Genomic DNA, 18,937 nt, shown 5'->3' with positions numbered 1-18,937 from the left:
CACAGGCAGCACACAGTAAACAATAAAAAGAAAAGTAAGTAAAAAAAGTAAAGAAAAAAGCAAAGCTGTCCAAGCAATAGGCAGGTTACTGTGAAAGAAATGACCAATCCTCACAACAAATGACCCAGCAGAACCAATCTCACCATCCCTAACAAGCTCTCCAGATGTAACAATATGAATGCTCACAGTCATTTTCAATATTTCAAACCAAGAAACCGCTCCCTCATATTCTTAATTACCTCCCACAGCAAGACAGACGGGGATTTGGAGCCTCCGTAAATTCTCAGTAGTAGAGAAATCAACATATTAATTTTCTAACATTAGGGCTACTAGGTTTATTTTATAAAATTACTAGCCAAACCAGAGTCCAATAATGAGATGATCTATTTGGAAATAGTATTTTGCTTGGAGGAAGAAAAGAAACACTGTTTTCATCTCTAATACCCATAAATCACTGTATTTACAGACTACAGCTTGGGGACTCAGGGCCAATCTACTGATAGGATTTCTCTTCTATTTGCACTGTGTCTGCATCTGCTCTCTGCACGTGAAAACAAAAAGCTGCCCAAGGAGATTATGGCACTTTCACACCCTAGATCACCCAGGTCCCAAAGAGTCTGCCTAGTTCAGCTCGTTAAGAGCACACCACACTTTGCATTTCCTACTATTTTAATATTGTGTTTAGTGAATATAGGAGAACACTGGTAAAGCAGCTCTTGTTCAACTTCAAACAACTGCAAGACAGTTCTTTATTACAAAAGCTGAAATCAGATGCTCCAAGGCTCCTTTCACAAAGTGATCATGGGCATGACAAGGTGAACACCAGTAAGTACAATCAAACACACATCCTCCTCTCCCCAGACATGTTCCTACCGTTCAATTACACTGTGGTAGACATGGTTTATTAAAGGATTTTCACACACCTAAGGAGCCATGTCTGGCAGTGATTTCTTTATTTATTTAAATAAACATTTTATACCTATATATACATAGTGCTTTTAAAGAGAACCTCCAAAAAACATCAAAATCATTCAACTCCAGGGTAAAAGGTAACAGCAAAAGATGGGAAAAACCACAAGGAAGAAGAGAAATTAAATTCCAGAAAAAAGAGCATGTGACATGGATTTGAAAGCATGCTAGGGGCTATGCAGGGCTATACAGAGCCCACTTATCACAGATAAGAACTGAGGTTGAATTTTGGAGGTCTAATTTGAAATAAAGAGAGTCATAATATTCCTGGGGGTAAACAGCTCCAGAGAGCATCAGCGTTGCAGGAGGAGGCTTCTTTTGCCAAATTACCACCACTCTTACTCAAATTCACACCTTCTGGTAGTGCATTAACACAACAATCTTGTATTATATTAACCTCAGTCAATCATTTTACCTCCACAGAGGCAGAGGCCAGAAAGGGAATTTCAGAGTTCAAGCCCGTTCTCTTGCTAGATCATAAAAATCACAGCATTACTGTATCACACAAAGGGTCACCCACTGGGACTTGATGCAAAACAAGGAAAACCAAAACAAGGAAACAAAGCAAACAAGGAAAAATCCTTAAACAAAGAAAGAAAATCTTTAAAATCATTGGTCCATCCACTTAAGTGCTCTTAATTCATAACGATCTTGATTCCTATAGCTAGTTCTAAATTTTCAATGCAGTATGTGTCGTTTTATTTAAAAAACACGACCTACATTTGAATTTCTGAGTAAGAGCACAGACGTACACAACGCTTTGCATGCTAAAGATGGGGCTTTATAGTGGCTCAGATTTCACATGTGCCCATCCTTTGAATGGCAAATCTGTTCTGACGCTGCTCATTGTTACGGGATTTTTTAGATCCAGAGACACAGAGAGCACCTGACCCGGGAGTTCTGACAGCAACCAGGCTATTGCAGAGAGGCAGCAGGAAAAAAGAGGCCGCTCAGTCGTCAGCCAGACTCTCTTTAATCAGGCTGAAACGCTATGGAGAGGGGGGTTCAATCTCTCCAATCCACATTCCCATCGCTCACGCTGCTTTCTTAATTAGCAGCAAGTGGACAACAGCTGTCAGTAGCCTGGAGGCCAGAAAGTTATCAGCTAAAAGGGGGACGTGTTAAGAGAGAGACACAGAACGGGGCTGTTAAATGAACCAGTGGTCAATACAGGCAAGAGATCCATCCACAGCCAACATGGAATGCTTTGCGTTGGAAGGGATCTTAAAGATCATCTCATTCCAAACCCCCTGCCATGGGCAGAGACACGACCTCATCCACTGACACCGAGAGGATGCTCTTCCTGCTGGCTTTAGTCTGGATATTTTAACATATGACTAACTGTAATTCAGTTTTTTTGGTTTTTTGTTTTTTTTTTTTAGTATTCCCGTAACAGGAAAATTTAAACAGAATAGAAGGAAATGGGAAGGCCATCCTAATGTCTTGATGAAAATACATGGGGGTCAATTCAAAGGCACAGCAGAATAAAGTCTTCAAGATGGTTCCAGAGATTTTAAGCATACAAGTTGAAGCTCAAGAGAGAGGGGGGAGAAAGGATGTTTTACTTAAGCAGTAGAGAGAAAATTTAGCAGAAGATACAAACTTCATCTAGAAGCCCTAACCTCAAGCAGCACAAAAGAAAAAGACTCTACTCAGTCATTATTGTCTATGTATTAAATCCCATGAGCCCCAGTCATTGGTCTTGACCTTATTGTACCACATATCAGACTAAAGTGGGTCAAAAAGAAATTTCATTCCCAAAGAGGTGACACCCTCTGGTCATACCATGTGCTTATCTCGTAACACAACTCGCTGACTGTCTGGATGATCAAGAAATAAAGTAATTGCTTCCCTGTTGGATGTCCTGATTACTGTCATTTGTGGCAATAGGGAACTCAATGCAATTGCAAGCAATAAAATGTATTATTAAAATTCCCCGCTGCCCATTTGTTACCGATAAATTGTCATCGCCCCAACTTCTTCAGAAAAGCCAGGCTTCTTTTGAATTTGGCTTTAACCTACCCAGAAAGCAGAGATTTGGAGCAATTTTCTGAAGCCTTGCTGGCAGTTCTGCCAGTTCTAAATATATCCCAGCTTTCTGAGCTTGAACCTATGCAAGGGAAGCTGGGAGGAAAATGGAAGTATTTCCCCAAGCTGCCAGTAGAATAGCAAGACATCTAAAAGCCCTCATCAAATTAAGTGCTTAATTACAATTCAGACTTTGAGACTCTGGAAATTAGGATAATCTTCTGGGAAATTTAACAGTCTCCCACAAAAGAAATTGCAACATACAAGCCAAAAAAAGCACTGAGCTTGGAGAATGTTATCCCATCAAATCATACCTTGTACTAGATTACTCACCCTAATTCCTGGAGAATATGAGGTGAGATCCACAACTTAATTTCAGGTCCTTGAGCCATTGGGAAAGATGAGGATCAACATTTAGGAGGCTAAATCAGGAAAAGCAGTCTCATGTAAAAAGCTGAGAAATGTTTGTTGAGTTGATGGAGACCTGCCTGTGAAGGGACCTTCTCACACTTGACTTCATGACGGACTGTGAGGCAAAGCCACAAAGGGCACGGCTTGGAGAAGGTCTTGACACAGCCACTGGCATGACCACTGAAATTCTGGCAGCAAAGCATGGCTGCAGCCTTCAGCTCCATTCCTCTAGGTGGCATGATCTGTGCACGCATCACCTGGATCTTCCCACGCGGAGAGATGTCACCACTACACAGCACTACGTCTGCCACTCTCACTACCTCATGACATCCCTAAAGGCATGAACTAACAACCCACTTGCAGGCTACACAGCTCCAGTGATGACTGAAAAGCCCACAGAAGCTCATGGAGAAGTAGAGATCATCTGACCACAGTACCAAGCAAAACCACAGCAGTAAATGGAAGAAGGGCAGAAGTTGTACTCACTGTCCTTACCTCACTACAGACAGCACTTTCCACCACCACCCATCATGAAGTCAGAACTACAGAAGAAATGTTTGCACAATGCTCTAAAAATGTAAAGCTCTAGATGAACACTAAGCATTACACATCTTCCTTTTTGATTCATGAAATTATTGCAAGGGAAACAAAATCTTGATCTCAGAATAAGCCAGAACATCCCACACTTCCCATTGTTACCACCCTCATGAGCCATGACCCCAGAATCACATTCAGCAGCAAGAGGAGCTCTGCTGCTTGGGCAAGATGTGCAAGGATGTTCTTTTGCTGTGACATATGCACCCCTGCTCGCTGGCACATCCCTGTACATCTCCAGGACAACGCTGCAGAGTCAAAACCTCGTGACACAGAGGATGCACTACAAGCAACGCGAGTGTTCGCATCCAAAAAACCTGCAAACTAAGAGCAACAAGGGGCAGGGAGAGCCGACAGAGAAGAAATCATATCCTGGTTTCAAAGACAACAAGGGACAATACAAAATGAAAAGCAATTCAAACCCAGAGCTCAAATGGGGAACAAAGGAAGTGACTGACCTTGGGTTGGAGGAATCTCAGAAGCTGAGCTATGACACTGGGCTCACTTGGATAATGCAGAAGCTGTGGGTGAGAGGGTGTTTCCCATCAGCAGCTTATCTCTGCACACTCAGCTTCCAGACAGGTTCACATCTGGAGCACTGCACTCCTTGCTCACTGTTTTTTCCGTGAGCCAAAGGTCAGCAGTGCTGCTACAGCCTCTCATACCCTGGATGAGCCCACTGGAGCCTGCTGCTCACACCTGGCACTTGTAAGAGGGGTCTGGACCAAAATAATAATTTATTTTTCCAGAAAATGTAGACTGCAGAAATTCACAAAAATGTTCATTAATTCAAACCAAATCTTTTGGCAAAAAGCTATGGAAATCTATATATAATCTCATCAGAAGTCAGCTCTGTGATTAAAAACAGAGAGAATATAACAAAAAAAGTCCGAACTTGCTCATTAGGAAGCTCAGGACAGAGAGTTGACTGCATTTCCAGTGTGTGCCCTGCCTAACACAGGTCCTGGTAGAAACCCAGGCTAGGTAACAGGGTGCTACAATGCCAGAAAACGCTCAAAGCCATGCAGCCAGCAGAGATGCCTACTTGCAGGAACATAAACTGCTGCATTAACTCAACATGGAATAAATCAATTAAATTTGTACCCTGGAGCAAGAGTCTGGGGAGTGTCCAGACAAGCCTTAACAAATATTAACTAGCCTGAAGCTAAATACCTCTCTGTAAACTATCCTACAGACCTTAAGAACCAGAATTTTTTTTCCCCAATCTAAAATTCCAAGCAAGCGAAAATATGGAAGCAGTTCTTCATACAGCTTAACTAGACTTTAGTACTGATCATTTAAGCTCGCGCTGCTTCCTAGTGATATTACGGCTTTCACAAGATTTTTTTCTATAGCTTACTCACAAGAAACAGCTGCTCTGGCAACTGCTGGAGTCAGCAGGTACTTCCTGCCCTGAAAAATACTAATCAACGTATCTCATGACAGAAAATCATACTCTCTTTAAAACAATTCATGATAGGGTTTAGATATCAACTGGCTCCATGCCACTGACACTCCCTTAAACAATGGCTACACCCTCTATACAGCTAAAAATGGAACAGCTGAAAAGGAAGACGTTTATACCAGTTCCCAGGGTAAAACACATCTGAGAAGCACTGGCCTGGGACTGACATTGTTCTACTGAAAGAATAAATATCAAAGTCCAAATCGTATTTCCTTCACCACCTTCCCTGACTTGCACAACGAGAAAACCCCTCTGAGTTTTCCTTTTATTCTTCTGGTGCTCTCTAACAGAATGAAAACCCAGCGTTTTAGAAGACTGTAAATAAATTAGAAGTGCTGCAGATTATGATTTGCCCTTTTGTTAACATCACTGGTAGCACCAGTGAGCCTGTTTGCCGGCTTAGTAGAGGCCTGAAACTCTTTCAGTGTTGACTTTAAGCTGAATACAAATATTGAGTGATCTGCCTGTACACGGAGTCCTCAACCACAGCAACCTCCTCGCGTAGCAATGCTGCTTACAATGCTGCCAGTGAGCCAGGGTGTCAAAACAAACATCATTGTATTAATTGCATCTGTTGATGAACCAGCCCAAGAACAGCTTTGTTTCAATGACAGGCTTTATAAGACAGTACTGAAATGTTACTGTCAGTGTTGAGATGGATGAGTCAACAGACAAAATACAAAAGCATTTGTAAAGAGAGTCTTGCTGGAGTAATTTGAAAAGCTGCACAGCTACACAAAATGATGGCCTTAATTGACATAGCTTGCTCATAATAGTCCTTAACCCGGTTTTAGGTTTCAGTTTTGTTTTCTGCAGGCTTTCCAGTCAAGGACAGGCAAACACACAAGTATTGCTACCTTTGCAAAGGTGAAAGATCAGTAGACGCGTAACCAATCTGAAAATAGTTCAAGAAGTCATGTCAGATACTAATCCTCACTTGAGGAGTTACAAATGGCTCTTCCCTGTATTTTGGAAGCTTTCCTTGACCTTGTGGAGTGAAAGACCTCTCAAACTACCAGGTAAATATAACACTGGGGCTCGGGGTCAGACCAAGGCAGGAAGCACTGGCCACACTCCCCAGCCAGCCTCTCCTCCTGGTCTTACTCGGCTGAAATCATCTCTGCAGTGTCACATAAGGTCAGGAGATTCAGGTTACTGAAAGAATAACATTTTAAACCTGATCTCTCTCCCTCTCTCATCCAAAACCATCTGCAACTCATCTTTTAAGGCAGAGATTATTCATTCTGGGGGAATTATCCACTAATCAGTTTTTATCTCCAAACTAGGTCCTCACACTCGCAGCTAGGTCTGGCAGAGGTTTTGGTTCCTTCCACTCTCAGAGCAATCTCCCACTGGACAGACTTTAAAACACAGTTGGATACAGCTCCATGTGCTAGGGAAACTGGCCCAATTTACCAGCCAACACATCATGTGCCAGCGCAGGTACAGAGGTACAAAGCAAAGCTCCGGTTATGAGTCACCTTTACTGGGCTGGGCCTTAGCTCTTTACATCTTCAGCCCAGGGAACTGCCATGTGAGGTTTTACGCCATCCTGATTTTCTGAAGTACAATAAAAGTAAGCAAAACCAGACTGTACAACAGGAAAAGGAGGCAAGGACTCTGGTATTTCCCCCAAAACCCATATGCACATAGAGAGGTCAGCAGAGACCTCTGGCTCTCAGCACACTTGCTCACTAGCCTGGATGCTATTCTGTTCAATATGAGTCACAGCCAAGTGTGAAACTCAAGAGAAGCACGTGGTCAAGTGAGTCAGACCCCTGCATTCTGCAAGTGCTTCTCCCCTACTTATTATAGCTCAGCCTTCAGCTGCAGCTCTGCCCTGGGACACCAAAGCATTTTCTATCCACTGCTCCATCACAACATCAGTTCCTCCAGTTCCTTCCACTCACAGCACAAAATTCATGTCCATCACCTCCCAGAGGTGACATCCCTGTAGGGCCTTCCAAATATGATGTGCTCCTCATCTGCAATTATCATGCAAAAAAAACCCCACGAAAGCCCAGGCAGATAAGCTGCCTCCCACATTTCACCCAGAGGCCAAGGCAATTACTGCAGAACTTGTAGTTTGCAACAGTAAACACAGTAGTAGTTTTGGGTTATCTGATTTTCAATTTTGAGGACTATGTTAAAACAAAACCAAAACCAAACTCAACTCACCCAGATTTCTCCTGACAAGCAAATTGTTAAACTGGCCCAAAATCATATTTTACCAACTGCAAAAGAGGAATTCTAGAGATTCTTCAGCTGGTATGAATCAGGATAAAAGGCATTTCACAGCTGTAGAAGTAAGAATATTTTGGGGAAAAGAGATGTTTTTTATTCCCTCTAGTTCATTTAATAAATTCTAAACATCATAGCTTCAAATAATCCTGACAGACAAAGCAGGCAAGACCTTCCTATCCCACAGAGTGCAACTATGCACTGCCTCAGAACTATTCTCTACCCTCTCCTTGGGTAAAATAGCAAGGATGAAGGGAAAGAAACTATTTAGACTGAAGAGGAGAAACCTCTACTCAGACCCATTTGTTTTACTCTGCAAGTATTGACAGATGAGTAATGAAAACTTTGCTGCAGACACAGGCTGTTCTTCAAGGCAGCATCAGTTAATAAACCACAACCACAGCTGCAAAAATATTAAGGAATTTAACTAAATGAACTCCTTCAAGGGCAAAGAATTGCAGGAGGAGCCAGTTTTATCATCCCAAAGGTTACGATCAGAGCATGCAGCATCAACACAAACCAGTGTTACTGTTTTGGACATCAAAGCTTTGAATAACAATTTCATTAAATGTACACAACTGGCTACTAATATTTCTAGCATGACTCTTTCCCATTATGATAATATTTGAAACTTAGTATACTATGTTGCCAAAGTTTTTAGATGTGAATTATCTCATCTGAAAAGAATTAAATGGCAAAAACAAATTAACAGTAATAATAAAACTTACAGCCTGTTAGCTCTCAGAACCACAGAATCATTAAGGCTGGAACAGACCTTCAAGATGATTTGGTCCAACTGTCAACCATAATCACCCCAAAAACCACATTCCCAGGAGCCACATCCAGACATCTCTTGAACACTTCCAGAGACAGTGACTCCACCGCTCCCCTGGGCAACTTATTCCAAGGCCTGACTTCTCTTTCAGTGAAAAATCTGAGCCCTCTCACAGGACAAGCCACAGCACTGGCCTGGCAACATGGCTGAGAAGGGTGCTTTGCAGGCATTACAGACTTGGATCAGGATCTTGATCCACAGCCATGTTAACAGCTCATGCACACTGGGAATGATGTCAGGAGCAGTTATGCCCACAGCTGATGGGGGAATTTCTTGGTGACATTACCAGTGGAGCTCCAACAATGGATGACCAATGGCTCTAACCTTAGGCACTATGATTTATACCAGCCTCAAGTCCTTACAGAACCTGAGAAGCATCAAAACAATGACATGGGCAATCAACAACCTTCCAACATCCTCTTCATTGTTGCTAACATTCTTACACACCTTGTTGCCAAAAGACCCTGAGGACTCATAGATAAATTCCTCTGCCCAGAGCAAAGGAGGGTTTGGATCCCCTGGAGCTTGGCATTCACCAGGCTGCCAGCCAAATGGAAGCTCAGGGAAATTCTCCTGGGTATCACTTGTGGTGCACCTGATGTCTCCAGGGAGCCCTCCGAGTGTTACCGTGAAACACACACCTCACATTTGAGGTCTAGTGAAGCGGGTTGTATTTCAGGATAAAATCTAAGAGTAACAGCTGCCAATGAATATTTACAGAATTTATACAAGTGCTTCCACCTGAGACAGACAGAACAAAACCATCTTTGTTTAAAGCCTACCTGGAAATAGGCACAGAGAGTAACAAGAACCAAATTCTCTCTTGGCATGGTTTTTAAGTGTTCCTTTGCCCTGCAGTTTTTACCAGGCTTTTATTGGCAACCCACCCTTCACTGACCCCCGACTGGCTCCTCTGAACTGTCTCCAAAACACATGTATTTGCTTTTTTCCCCAAAGATTTTGCTTTTCCTTGGCACTCCCCATTCCAGGCCGTTCACAAGTTATGTTTGCCAAATGGCTACAAACATGGGATGGCTACATTTTCAACTTTGCTGTAAGGAAGGCCCTATTTGCAGCCTCTCTGATCTCCTCCACCTTCTTCAGAAAACGTGCAGAAATTTAAATAAATTTTAATACCCATTCCTCTGCAAATTTTGACAGAAATTGGCCAGTAAATCCAAGAGTTGTAACTGGATGAGCTATCACGACTGCCTCATGTAAGGATGTTACAGATTAAAGAAGAGAGGTGCAGACAAGGAGCAAACTTATCTCTGAGATATGTGCCAAGTTAGGTGTGAAGACTCAGTGGTTCTTCTTTAAAGGGCTTTTATGCACCTGAATATCACAAAACTGGCCAGAGCCGAGAGCACCAGCTCATGTACTTTAAATACCATTCCTTAAACTCACTCCATCATTTTAACAGGGTGGTTCTAAAATGTTCCAAAGTGTTTCTCCTGTAAAACAACATCCCAGACAGAGCAGGGGACAGAAGTGCCAGTGATTCCAGCGACAAAGAGCAAACAGTTACACACAGAAAAACCCAGAAAAACTACAAGCTGAAAACAGAGGAACTCCCCACCTAAGTTTCTATCAGTTATATTCTAGGTATTGCTCATAAAGAGACAAGATTATGGGGGTTTTTAGAGTCACGTGACTTTCAGATGCACAATGTTTTCGGGTACTGCAAATTTTTCCCACACTGTAGCCCTGGAGAAGCAATTCCAAGCAGTAAAAGTTAAATTCAACCCCTGTACTGCTCTTACCATGCTCCATCAAAACTCTGGCATCAGCCTTAACATCTGATTTCATGTGACCTTTCAAGGATATTTATACAGACAAACCACCTCCTGCACAAACCAGTGCTCTACATTTTCTGTAAATCCCTGTAAATTCATAGATGAGTTCTAATTAAACCTTCTGGCAGAATTCTCTAGTTCCTCAAACGTATTATTCTTGTATATAATTCAGTTTAAAGCTGCTTCTACTAAGAAAAGTAGAAAATGTAGACTTAAAAAAAAATTAAGATGGAAAATATATATCCAAAGAGGGATATTTCATTTTCTTACATATGAAAGTTGCAGCACACTGTGAAAAGCAAGGCTGAATTAAGCATTAAAAAGGAAAAAAAAAAGGCAAAATGCTCAAATTGACAAAGTTAACATGGTCAGAGCACAACTGAAAGGATCATAAAACACCCAAGAAGAAACTGTGTTTAAGCAGTATTGTCCTGCTAACTGAACCCACTGTCAGATGGATTCACTGAGCTCCAGAATTGATCAGAATGTACTCTACAACCAGAACTGCAATATTGATCTCCCTGGGTGCCCTTTGTGATGTTTGGTTTGTAAAGGAAACTTTCTAAATATGGAATTAATTCCTGAGGCTACTTTAGCACTTCTTGGGCAGCACAGACAGGACAGATTGGCAGATAGAACCCAAACAAACCCATCAAAAGGTAAGGGATAAAGCAGCATGTGCTGTATATTGGGAACACGCTTGTTTTGGTTCCCATTTTAATTATTAAAGACTCCCTGCAAACTACAGCTGAACAGATACAGAACTATAGATTCAGTCTCCTGGTAAAATTCTATCAAGGTTTAATCAACCAACCAAACTGCAGTATCTGCTTCCTCCAACCTTACCCGCTGTGAGTAACTATTCTTTGATTTTCACCTCCACTGATTTTTTCCTTTCTTTCCAGAAGCCTAAAAAAGAAAATTGTCATGAATTTTCTTTCAGACCCCAAGATTTTGTACACGTCAGGGATGAAATTAAAGATCTTGTTTAGAATATAAATGGGACTGGTTCAGTGAATATGTTAAGTACTCAACAAAGGGCATCCCCACATGAAGCCTTCAGAGAGAAAGAATGAGAGCATGAGAGTGCAAGCAAGCTTTAACCCCTCTCCCTGGGCAGAATAATGGATTAGGATTTCCTCAGAGGCATGATGGCCACGCCAAGATGTTAACTTACATCACAAAATGCACAGGCTTTACATGGCACCAGAAAAACTCTACTCAAAGCAGTAGAAAATGTCACCCAGGGAAAGTAAGATAACGCAAACCATGCGCTTTTTCAATTCAAAAAGCCTCAGTTTTACACGTGAGAAATCTCTTCCTCAGTGCCACCCATGCTTGTTCGACCCTCAGAGTGGTTATAAAATGGGAACCAAAAAATTATTTAGAATATAGCTCTTATCAATTCTCAGATCTTTTAGATACTTTCCTAAATATGATACAACAGAAAGCAAGTGTAGGAGAACCAGTCCTCCCAAATACTGTGAATATTGTACCTCCCACAACACCAAGTGAACACTCTGATACAGAACATCTTCTCCCTATCACTTCTCCCTTGCTCTCACAAGGAAACATTATCTTACAAACTCCAGAGAAGGTGAGCTATGGCAGCAGCTCAAACAGCAGAGATTTAACATGAAGAGACTGTTTCAAAGCTGGAGAGCTGACACTGAAATATGCAACCCAAATAAAAGTAGATCAATAACGTGATCCATCAGCCTTCTCAGGCTGCTTCACAGAACATGGGAGGACATCATTTCTCTCACACACAGATGAAATTGTTTGCTCTGTCAGTGCCAGTGTCAGACACCTTAAGAAGAGATTGGAAATGTATTTTAAGAGTGGATGCTGTGGGTCAGGGAATGAAGTTGTAATTTGTCAGGCTGCAGCAATGTGAGCAGCACAACTGCAGAACATTCCTTTGGCAGCACGTCCCAACCTGCAGGATTCCTGCAGCTTTTCCGGATTGCTGAAATTCATCTTCTGTCTCTTTGCCTTGGAACAGACTCCCATGAAAGCCGTCGGGAACGTCCTCCTTGCCTGATTTCCTCCTTTGCCATCCGTCTTGTCTTTTCTTCTCTGCTCTCCTCGCACGCAACCCAGCCCCCTGCTCCCTCCTCTTCCATCACCAGTGGGTTGGGCATCCCCTCACTTACTTTCTGGTCTTTCCAGCCATTCCACCAACATGTGGTGCCCCTTTTTTCCTTCCCTGGCCACCTTTTCATACACCTTGGAGTTCTGGGGCTGTGAATTCAAATAGCAAAGATAATATATCTAGTTTTCCTTCAACCTGTTCTCCTTTTTCCTCTGATTTCAAGCCCTGAGAATGACACACAGTTCTCCTTTGCCATCCCCTCATCCCATTATGTTCTACAGTATTTCTCAACTGTAGACCATGCAAGCCAAACTTCAGTTATTTAGAAAAAAATTACAATAACAAAGCTAATATCCTTGCAATAGCTATGTGATTTTAATATTCCTTCCATAACACTGGCTGAATCCCATAGTCATAAGCTAATAAAGAAAAAGGAAAGATGTAACTCCAAAGCAGAATTTCCCAAGTGTTCAGGCACTTATAGCATAATAAATTCTCAGTTCTTTTCAGAGAGAAAAGCCTATTCTGTCACTAATCTGAGAAGCTGAAGGACCCCTCTCCATGCATATGATTTTTCTCCAGATAATGTGAAGTCTCTACAGGCAGAATACAAGCTGGAAGGATTCATTTCATGCTAAGCAACAGTACACAGAGGACAAGAGCTTCCCAAACTACCAAAAGATCCCAAATCTCAAGTTCTAGCAGAAAAATGTTGTGATTATATCTTTGGAAAACTGAACAAGTTATATCCACTACATGTATTCAAACTATGCAAAATGATGGGTGTGGTGAGGAGGGGGAGAGGAAGGAGGCTATTAAATCACCCTACCTGTAGTTCTGACATGTAATTTGTTATTTTTAATATACAACACAGTTTCTGGTGTTTTATCTGGCACAAAGACAGAAGATGTTCTTTATCATCTTACCTTTGCTGGGGTGCAAGGGATCTTCCAGACTGGCTGCTACAGTAACAAACAATTCCAGCTCCCACTAGCTCAGCTGAGAGCTACCTATAATATACTTAAATGATTGAGTGATTGAATTAAACCTGATTAGCCATCAAGTGCCTCTGCCAAGGAAGGTACAACATCTCTCTAGCTTCTTTAAAACGAAGTCTAGAAAGTTAACTCTTCATGTTCCTCCACCTGCAGTTCAAATGCTGTAAGATTCTGGATGGAATGCTCTCCTTCCAAAGGATTTGTAAGTCAGCAGCAAAGCTCATTTTGCCAATTCTACCCTCAGGCTTTCAACTTTGGAATAAATAAGGTCTTAATTATATTTCTTTTTAAAAAAAGACCCACACTTTTGGCATCAGAGTCTATCTGCACCTACAACAGAGTTACTAGAATCAGCTGAAGCATCAATTGCAATTAAAAACTTCCAAAAATATGAACAAAACCCCAAAGAAACCTGAAAGAGGAGTTACATATTGACTCCCTTCCCTAGAAACAAACACCCAGGTTTCTTCCACTCAGGCAATACACTGCAGCAAGCAAAGCCATGCAAGTGAATCAAGAGATCTAAATGAGGGATATTTGTTTTACAATCTTGACTGACAGTGAACTTCCACTCCTCTTTCTGCTTGCCAGGAGGTTAGCAAGAGCCAGTGAGTTACCACCACATAAAAATCACAACCAAGAGATATATTTAGTCACTGTGGTTCAAGGAAAATGATTGCTTACACTGAAAATAAATTTAGCAATTGTTTCCAGTTTCTGATTTTCACTGACTAAGGCACAACCCAGCTGCTTCACATTCCAGTAGCCTTCAGCTGTCCTCTTTCTCCACTCCTTGCCCACTTACTTCTTACAACTAAGACCATCTCAATCTTGCAGCAGTTATCCCACAGGCTACGTTTCGGACCACACCACCTGTCAACCTACAATGGCTTACAAAAGATGCCAAATTCTGCTCTTTGTACCATTTTGTAGGAAAAAAACCCCACTAAGCAGCGATCATCTTGTACCTGTATTTTACCTCTACAGAAAACTGGCCTGAATGGTTGATGCTGTTTAAACAAGTTGCAGTAAATCACACGTGGGATGTCACTATGGGAGCAGCACACAGGAGGAAACAGTAGGTGTTAAAAGCCTGACTAAGGAAGAATTGGAACTGAACTGCCTTTGGGGTTGAGAGGTAAGATTTCGAAGGGTCTAATTTTCAGATTTGCAGATAACTCTTAGTTTGCTTGAAAACCACCAGCAGAGAAGCACTCAAACTAGTCAACTGCAAAATTTTCTAACCTGAAAGCCCTCACTTATATTGAGGAACATGGTACGGCTGTGAATGCACAACAGAGCTGAGGAAAGAGTCCTGCCTAGTAACTCACCTAAGCATGACAGACAAAGAGAAACTGCATAAAACTGTACAGGTATATAAAATAGGCAGGCTAATTTCCATAAAATGATCCAAGACATGATGACAGTTCAAAATATACCCTCTGCAAAAACAAAATCCCCGGGAACTTCGCATTAGTACAAAAACATTTGCAGATGAACAATTCAGAATCACATAAATTGGCATGAAGGACTCCAGATAAACACTAAATTCCTACAAAGACAGGAATAATGTGACCTCCTGAATTGTCTCTTCAATTTTGCCATTTTCTTAAGAACAGAGTTCTCCTGGGATTACCCCTAGATGTTTATCCCACCAATACTAAAGGGGGAGAATTGAGGTGAATTTGCTTATCAGGCAAGTGCTTATGAGTAAAAGTTGAAGCCAACAGCATTTTTGGTCTACTGGGAATAAATACATCCCATTGAGTCCTGAGCAGAATAGAGATGACTGCCTGCACTCCAGGTAGCTAACACCTGAAACAGTTCTCTCAAACAACCTTTAGCAGGCAGCTGTTGGAAAAGCAAGCTCACAAGGGATATGAAAACCCTGAAAGAAATTACAAGACTAAGAGTGAAAACACCAAGTAGAATAAACCTCCAAAATATGGCACCCATATGTTCTTTGGTTTTAATAAAAGGGCATTTTTGAATGGACTTGTTTCACAACAAGCTTTTGGTTTAGAGCTGATGGTGTCTAACTCCTCCCTTAGTCTCCCTGAATGATGCAGAGTAGCTGAATTCCCTGGAGCACATAATCCATCAGGTAAATAAAAACAGGAATTCATGCATTGCCATGGTAACAGGAAACCCAAGCAGAATCTGTGACCTTCTCTGCTCTTTCTTGGCATCCCTATTTTGGATTTCATATCAAAAGAGGGAGAGCAAATATTTTCTGAAAGTGAAGACAAAAAGTCACAGTTCTGGAGTACAGAGAAGCCAATGGCCATTCCTTCTCTTCAAGCCAAGGAGGGTTCTGCTTTGGAAAAGTGTCTGGAAGTCTCCTGGCTGGAGCCTAACAAAACAGGGGCTCTATAACACCAGCAAACCCCAAATATACCGTCTTATTCTACGTAACCAGATGGCTGCCCTTCACTCCAAAGCAGAGCTCTGAATTGCTCTACAGTGACCCTTCTGTTGATTAAACAGCAGCACTGAGAGGCTCCAGAGGGAGCCTTGTCTGCTCTTCCTTCATGGACAGGATGGAAGCTGTTATCTCTAATCATTTATTATTGTTCTTTATTGAGTGCCAACAAGGTGTTCCAGTTAAGGACCCAGGGAGCAGATGTACGAGGGTCTCTGGGGGTCTAACCCTGTAAGGGGTATCACATTTTTTCCAGCAGCCTGTCTAGATAGACACACGAGTCAAACCAAAGCCCAGTCCAAAGTCTGTCACCACAGCTTGTGACCAGGCACTGGTCTATTTTATTTATAACACAGTGCATGAATTCCTGTCCCCATAAGAAAAATAAATTCAAATGTACACAGCTGCACAGACCTTGGACCTCACAGCATTTGTTTCATGAGTCTGTTTCCTTTGTTCTGCTACTGTACATGTTTTGACAAACATTACCCCCGAATGGCTGTGGTATCACAGGCTGTGTTTATTCGGTGGCGCTATTAACCAAACTGTGGGTGTCAATCAGAAGTTCAAACACTCAGAAACAGAGATGGAGACGCTCCTGCTCTGGAACAGCCAGCTCCCAGCCCTCCTTCCCTGTCTCTTCTCCTCCCATTTATATTTGGACTGGATTTTTTTTTTTTAAATATCCTTCCGAAAGAAATGAAAGTACAAGCAGTTGAAAGAGGACAGATTCCCAGATTCACTGTTTCCCTCCTTCAGCTAATCATCACTGTGATAGACTTTCACTAGGACAAATGTCTCTGCATCAGGGCTTCTCCCACTGCATCTTCCAACTGCACGCTCGCAGCACCAACCTGGGGATGGATCCTGCATGATGCTTGAGTTCTTCAGTGGGAGCTCAGTGTGTCTGGTCTCTAAGCTGTGCAGGGTATGATTTTTATACGGTATTTTATTGCTGTTATATGGCATTTTATATGGTATTTATATTTATATGGTATTTCTTGGCCTCTCTGTTCTATTGTTTATGGAACCATGCTGAGTTTGTGTGTGTCTCCAGAGTCATCTTCCTGTGCTTGAACTCCTCACACTACCTCTCTGGTGTGGAGCTCTATTTACTATTCTCCCAGGGTTATTTACTGCACACGAATAAACAAAACGTGATCACTTATTTATACGTCTGTAATTACTGTCTACAGTTACTAAATCCCAAGCCAAATCCACCTCTAGCATAAACAAGTGGCAATTATTCCAGAGCTGGCCCGAGGTCTGTGTACTCTGCTGTAACACCTTCCTTGCTCGCTGGAGTAAGGGACAAGCGCGGAACAGCTCAGCAGGATCCCAGAGCAAAGCTACACCGTGATACCGTGAAGGGGATCGTGCAGCGGATTAACCTGTGATATTTCCGGAGTAACATTTGTCCCCTGATGCGGTGCACACTTGTTAGACAGTAACTCAGCGCGAAGAGCTGGAAGCATGCCGAGGTGCTGCACGGAGGAGCCGGCTGCCAGGCAGGCAGGCTGCTCATCCCCCGGGGCCGCTCCAGAACCCGCAGCACCGAGGAGAACACGCTCACACACGGTGCGGTGCAGCAGCCGGGGCGCACCAGGGTGGGATGATCAAAACCAGAACGCGCTGCTACCGACTCCACTCCTTGGAAACGCGGATCCTTCCCGCATCCGTGGCTGCTGTCCTGGAAGCCTGGATGCTCTGCACATCCCTACGCGGGCTGCTGCCCTGCGTTCCCCAGGAGGAGACAGCCTGGCTATTCCTCGCAATAAAATATACCAAACAGCATTGATTTTTCTCTGCTAATTAAACGCAACATAACTACGTAACTTCACTTCTTGATTTGCACAACACTAATTGAATCTTTAAGCGTACTACTCCCACTACAGAGAAAAACAGGGTCATTCAACCGTCTAAAGTGACAACTGAGAACCAGGCACGGCTCCAGAAGCACAGAGAGACAATATGATCCGTGCTTGAGCGTTTCCTTGTGAGACCAGGAGGAATCTCAGCAACCTCCCCTGGCTCTGGCTCTCATGAGCACCCCGGCAGAGGGGAAGAGGGAGGAAAAAACGTGCAAGTTCCCTCTGACATTTGCCCATGGACCCATCTTTTCTCATCCTGCACACACACCGGGAGAGGAAAGTTGGGAGAAGTTGAAATTAATTATTGCATGTAGGCCCCAAAGCGCTGCAGCGCCCGGCTGTGCTGATGCCTGGCTGCATGGCAAGGACGGAATGAGTGCAGGGACGTAAAAATTAAAATATAAGAATTAGGGAGAAAAAAAGGAAAGCAGCGAGCAAAAAGGAAAACGCGGAGGAGACACAAAGACCCAAACAGCGCCCGGGAAGCGCAGGACCAGCCCCCGGGGGGACGGGCAGAGCATCTCCCGTGGCCCCCCGGGCCCAGCCCCAGCCCGGGCCCCGCTCGCCGCCCGCGCTGTCAGGAGCCCCCGTGGGGACCCCGCCGGGCGCGGGGGGCCCTGCCCGGCTCCCCCCGCCCCGCCGGGCCGCGCCAGGCCCGCGGCACCGCCGGCAGCTCCCGCAGCTCCCGCAGCTCCGGCGGCTCCGGCTCCTCCGGCGGCTCCGCCGGCCGCAGCGGCTCTGCGGGGCGGGCGGCGAGCGCGGCCGCCCCGGCGCGTCCCCCCCCGCGCTGCCCCCGGGCCTCCCGGCGCTCACCTGCTTTCTCGATCTTGCCGGACATGTCGGAGCCGGCGCTCGGCGCTCAGGCCCGGCGGCGCACGGAGCCGGCCGAGGGGCTGCCGGGCTCCCGCTGCTGCCGGGCGCGATGCGGGAGCGGCTCCGGCGGCGGCGGCTCCGGCGGCGGCCGTGGAGCAGCGCCCGCCCCCGACCCGCTCCGCGGGGCCGCGACGGGAAGGGGCGGCCCGGGGCTCCCGCCGCGCACGCCCAGCGCCAGCGCCGCCTCCCGGCCGCAAAGGGAACCGCGGGGCGGGGCCGGCGGCGGGGCGGGCACGGAACCCCCGCGGGCCCGGAATCCCGGGATGGGCGTCGGGATCTCGGCGTGGGCATGGGGATCCCGGGATGGGCATCGGGATCTCGGCGTGGGAATCGGGATCC

At 44.2% G+C, this 18,937-nt stretch overlaps 1 protein-coding gene across 5 annotated transcripts in view; it reads right to left on the bottom strand.

Annotated features, from left to right (window-relative positions):
* The window catches only part of RAPGEF1 (Rap guanine nucleotide exchange factor 1), an 82,279-nt gene extending 63,559 nt beyond the window's left edge, over positions 1 to 18,720 (bottom strand). For 4 of the 5 annotated variants that reach the window (XM_082295439.1, XM_082295442.1, XM_082295443.1 and 1 more), the window contains exon 1: positions 18,539 to 18,720. In XM_082295439.1, the coding sequence (XP_082151565.1) occupies positions 18,539 to 18,563 (25 nt within the window). In that variant the 5' untranslated portion in view covers positions 18,564 to 18,720. Of the gene's footprint in view, positions 1 to 3,330; positions 3,355 to 18,538 lie in introns of those variants that run through there. The other variant, XM_082295441.1, reaches the window with a different exon arrangement.
* Between the last annotated feature and the right edge of the window lie 217 nt (positions 18,721 to 18,937).

This window comes from Coloeus monedula, assembly GCF_965178545.1.
Source record: "Coloeus monedula genome assembly, chromosome: 21".
Taxonomy (NCBI): Eukaryota; Metazoa; Chordata; class Aves; order Passeriformes; family Corvidae; genus Coloeus; species Coloeus monedula.
Note: the sequence above shows the minus strand (reverse complement) of the source record. Positions and strands in the feature narration are given on the sequence as shown.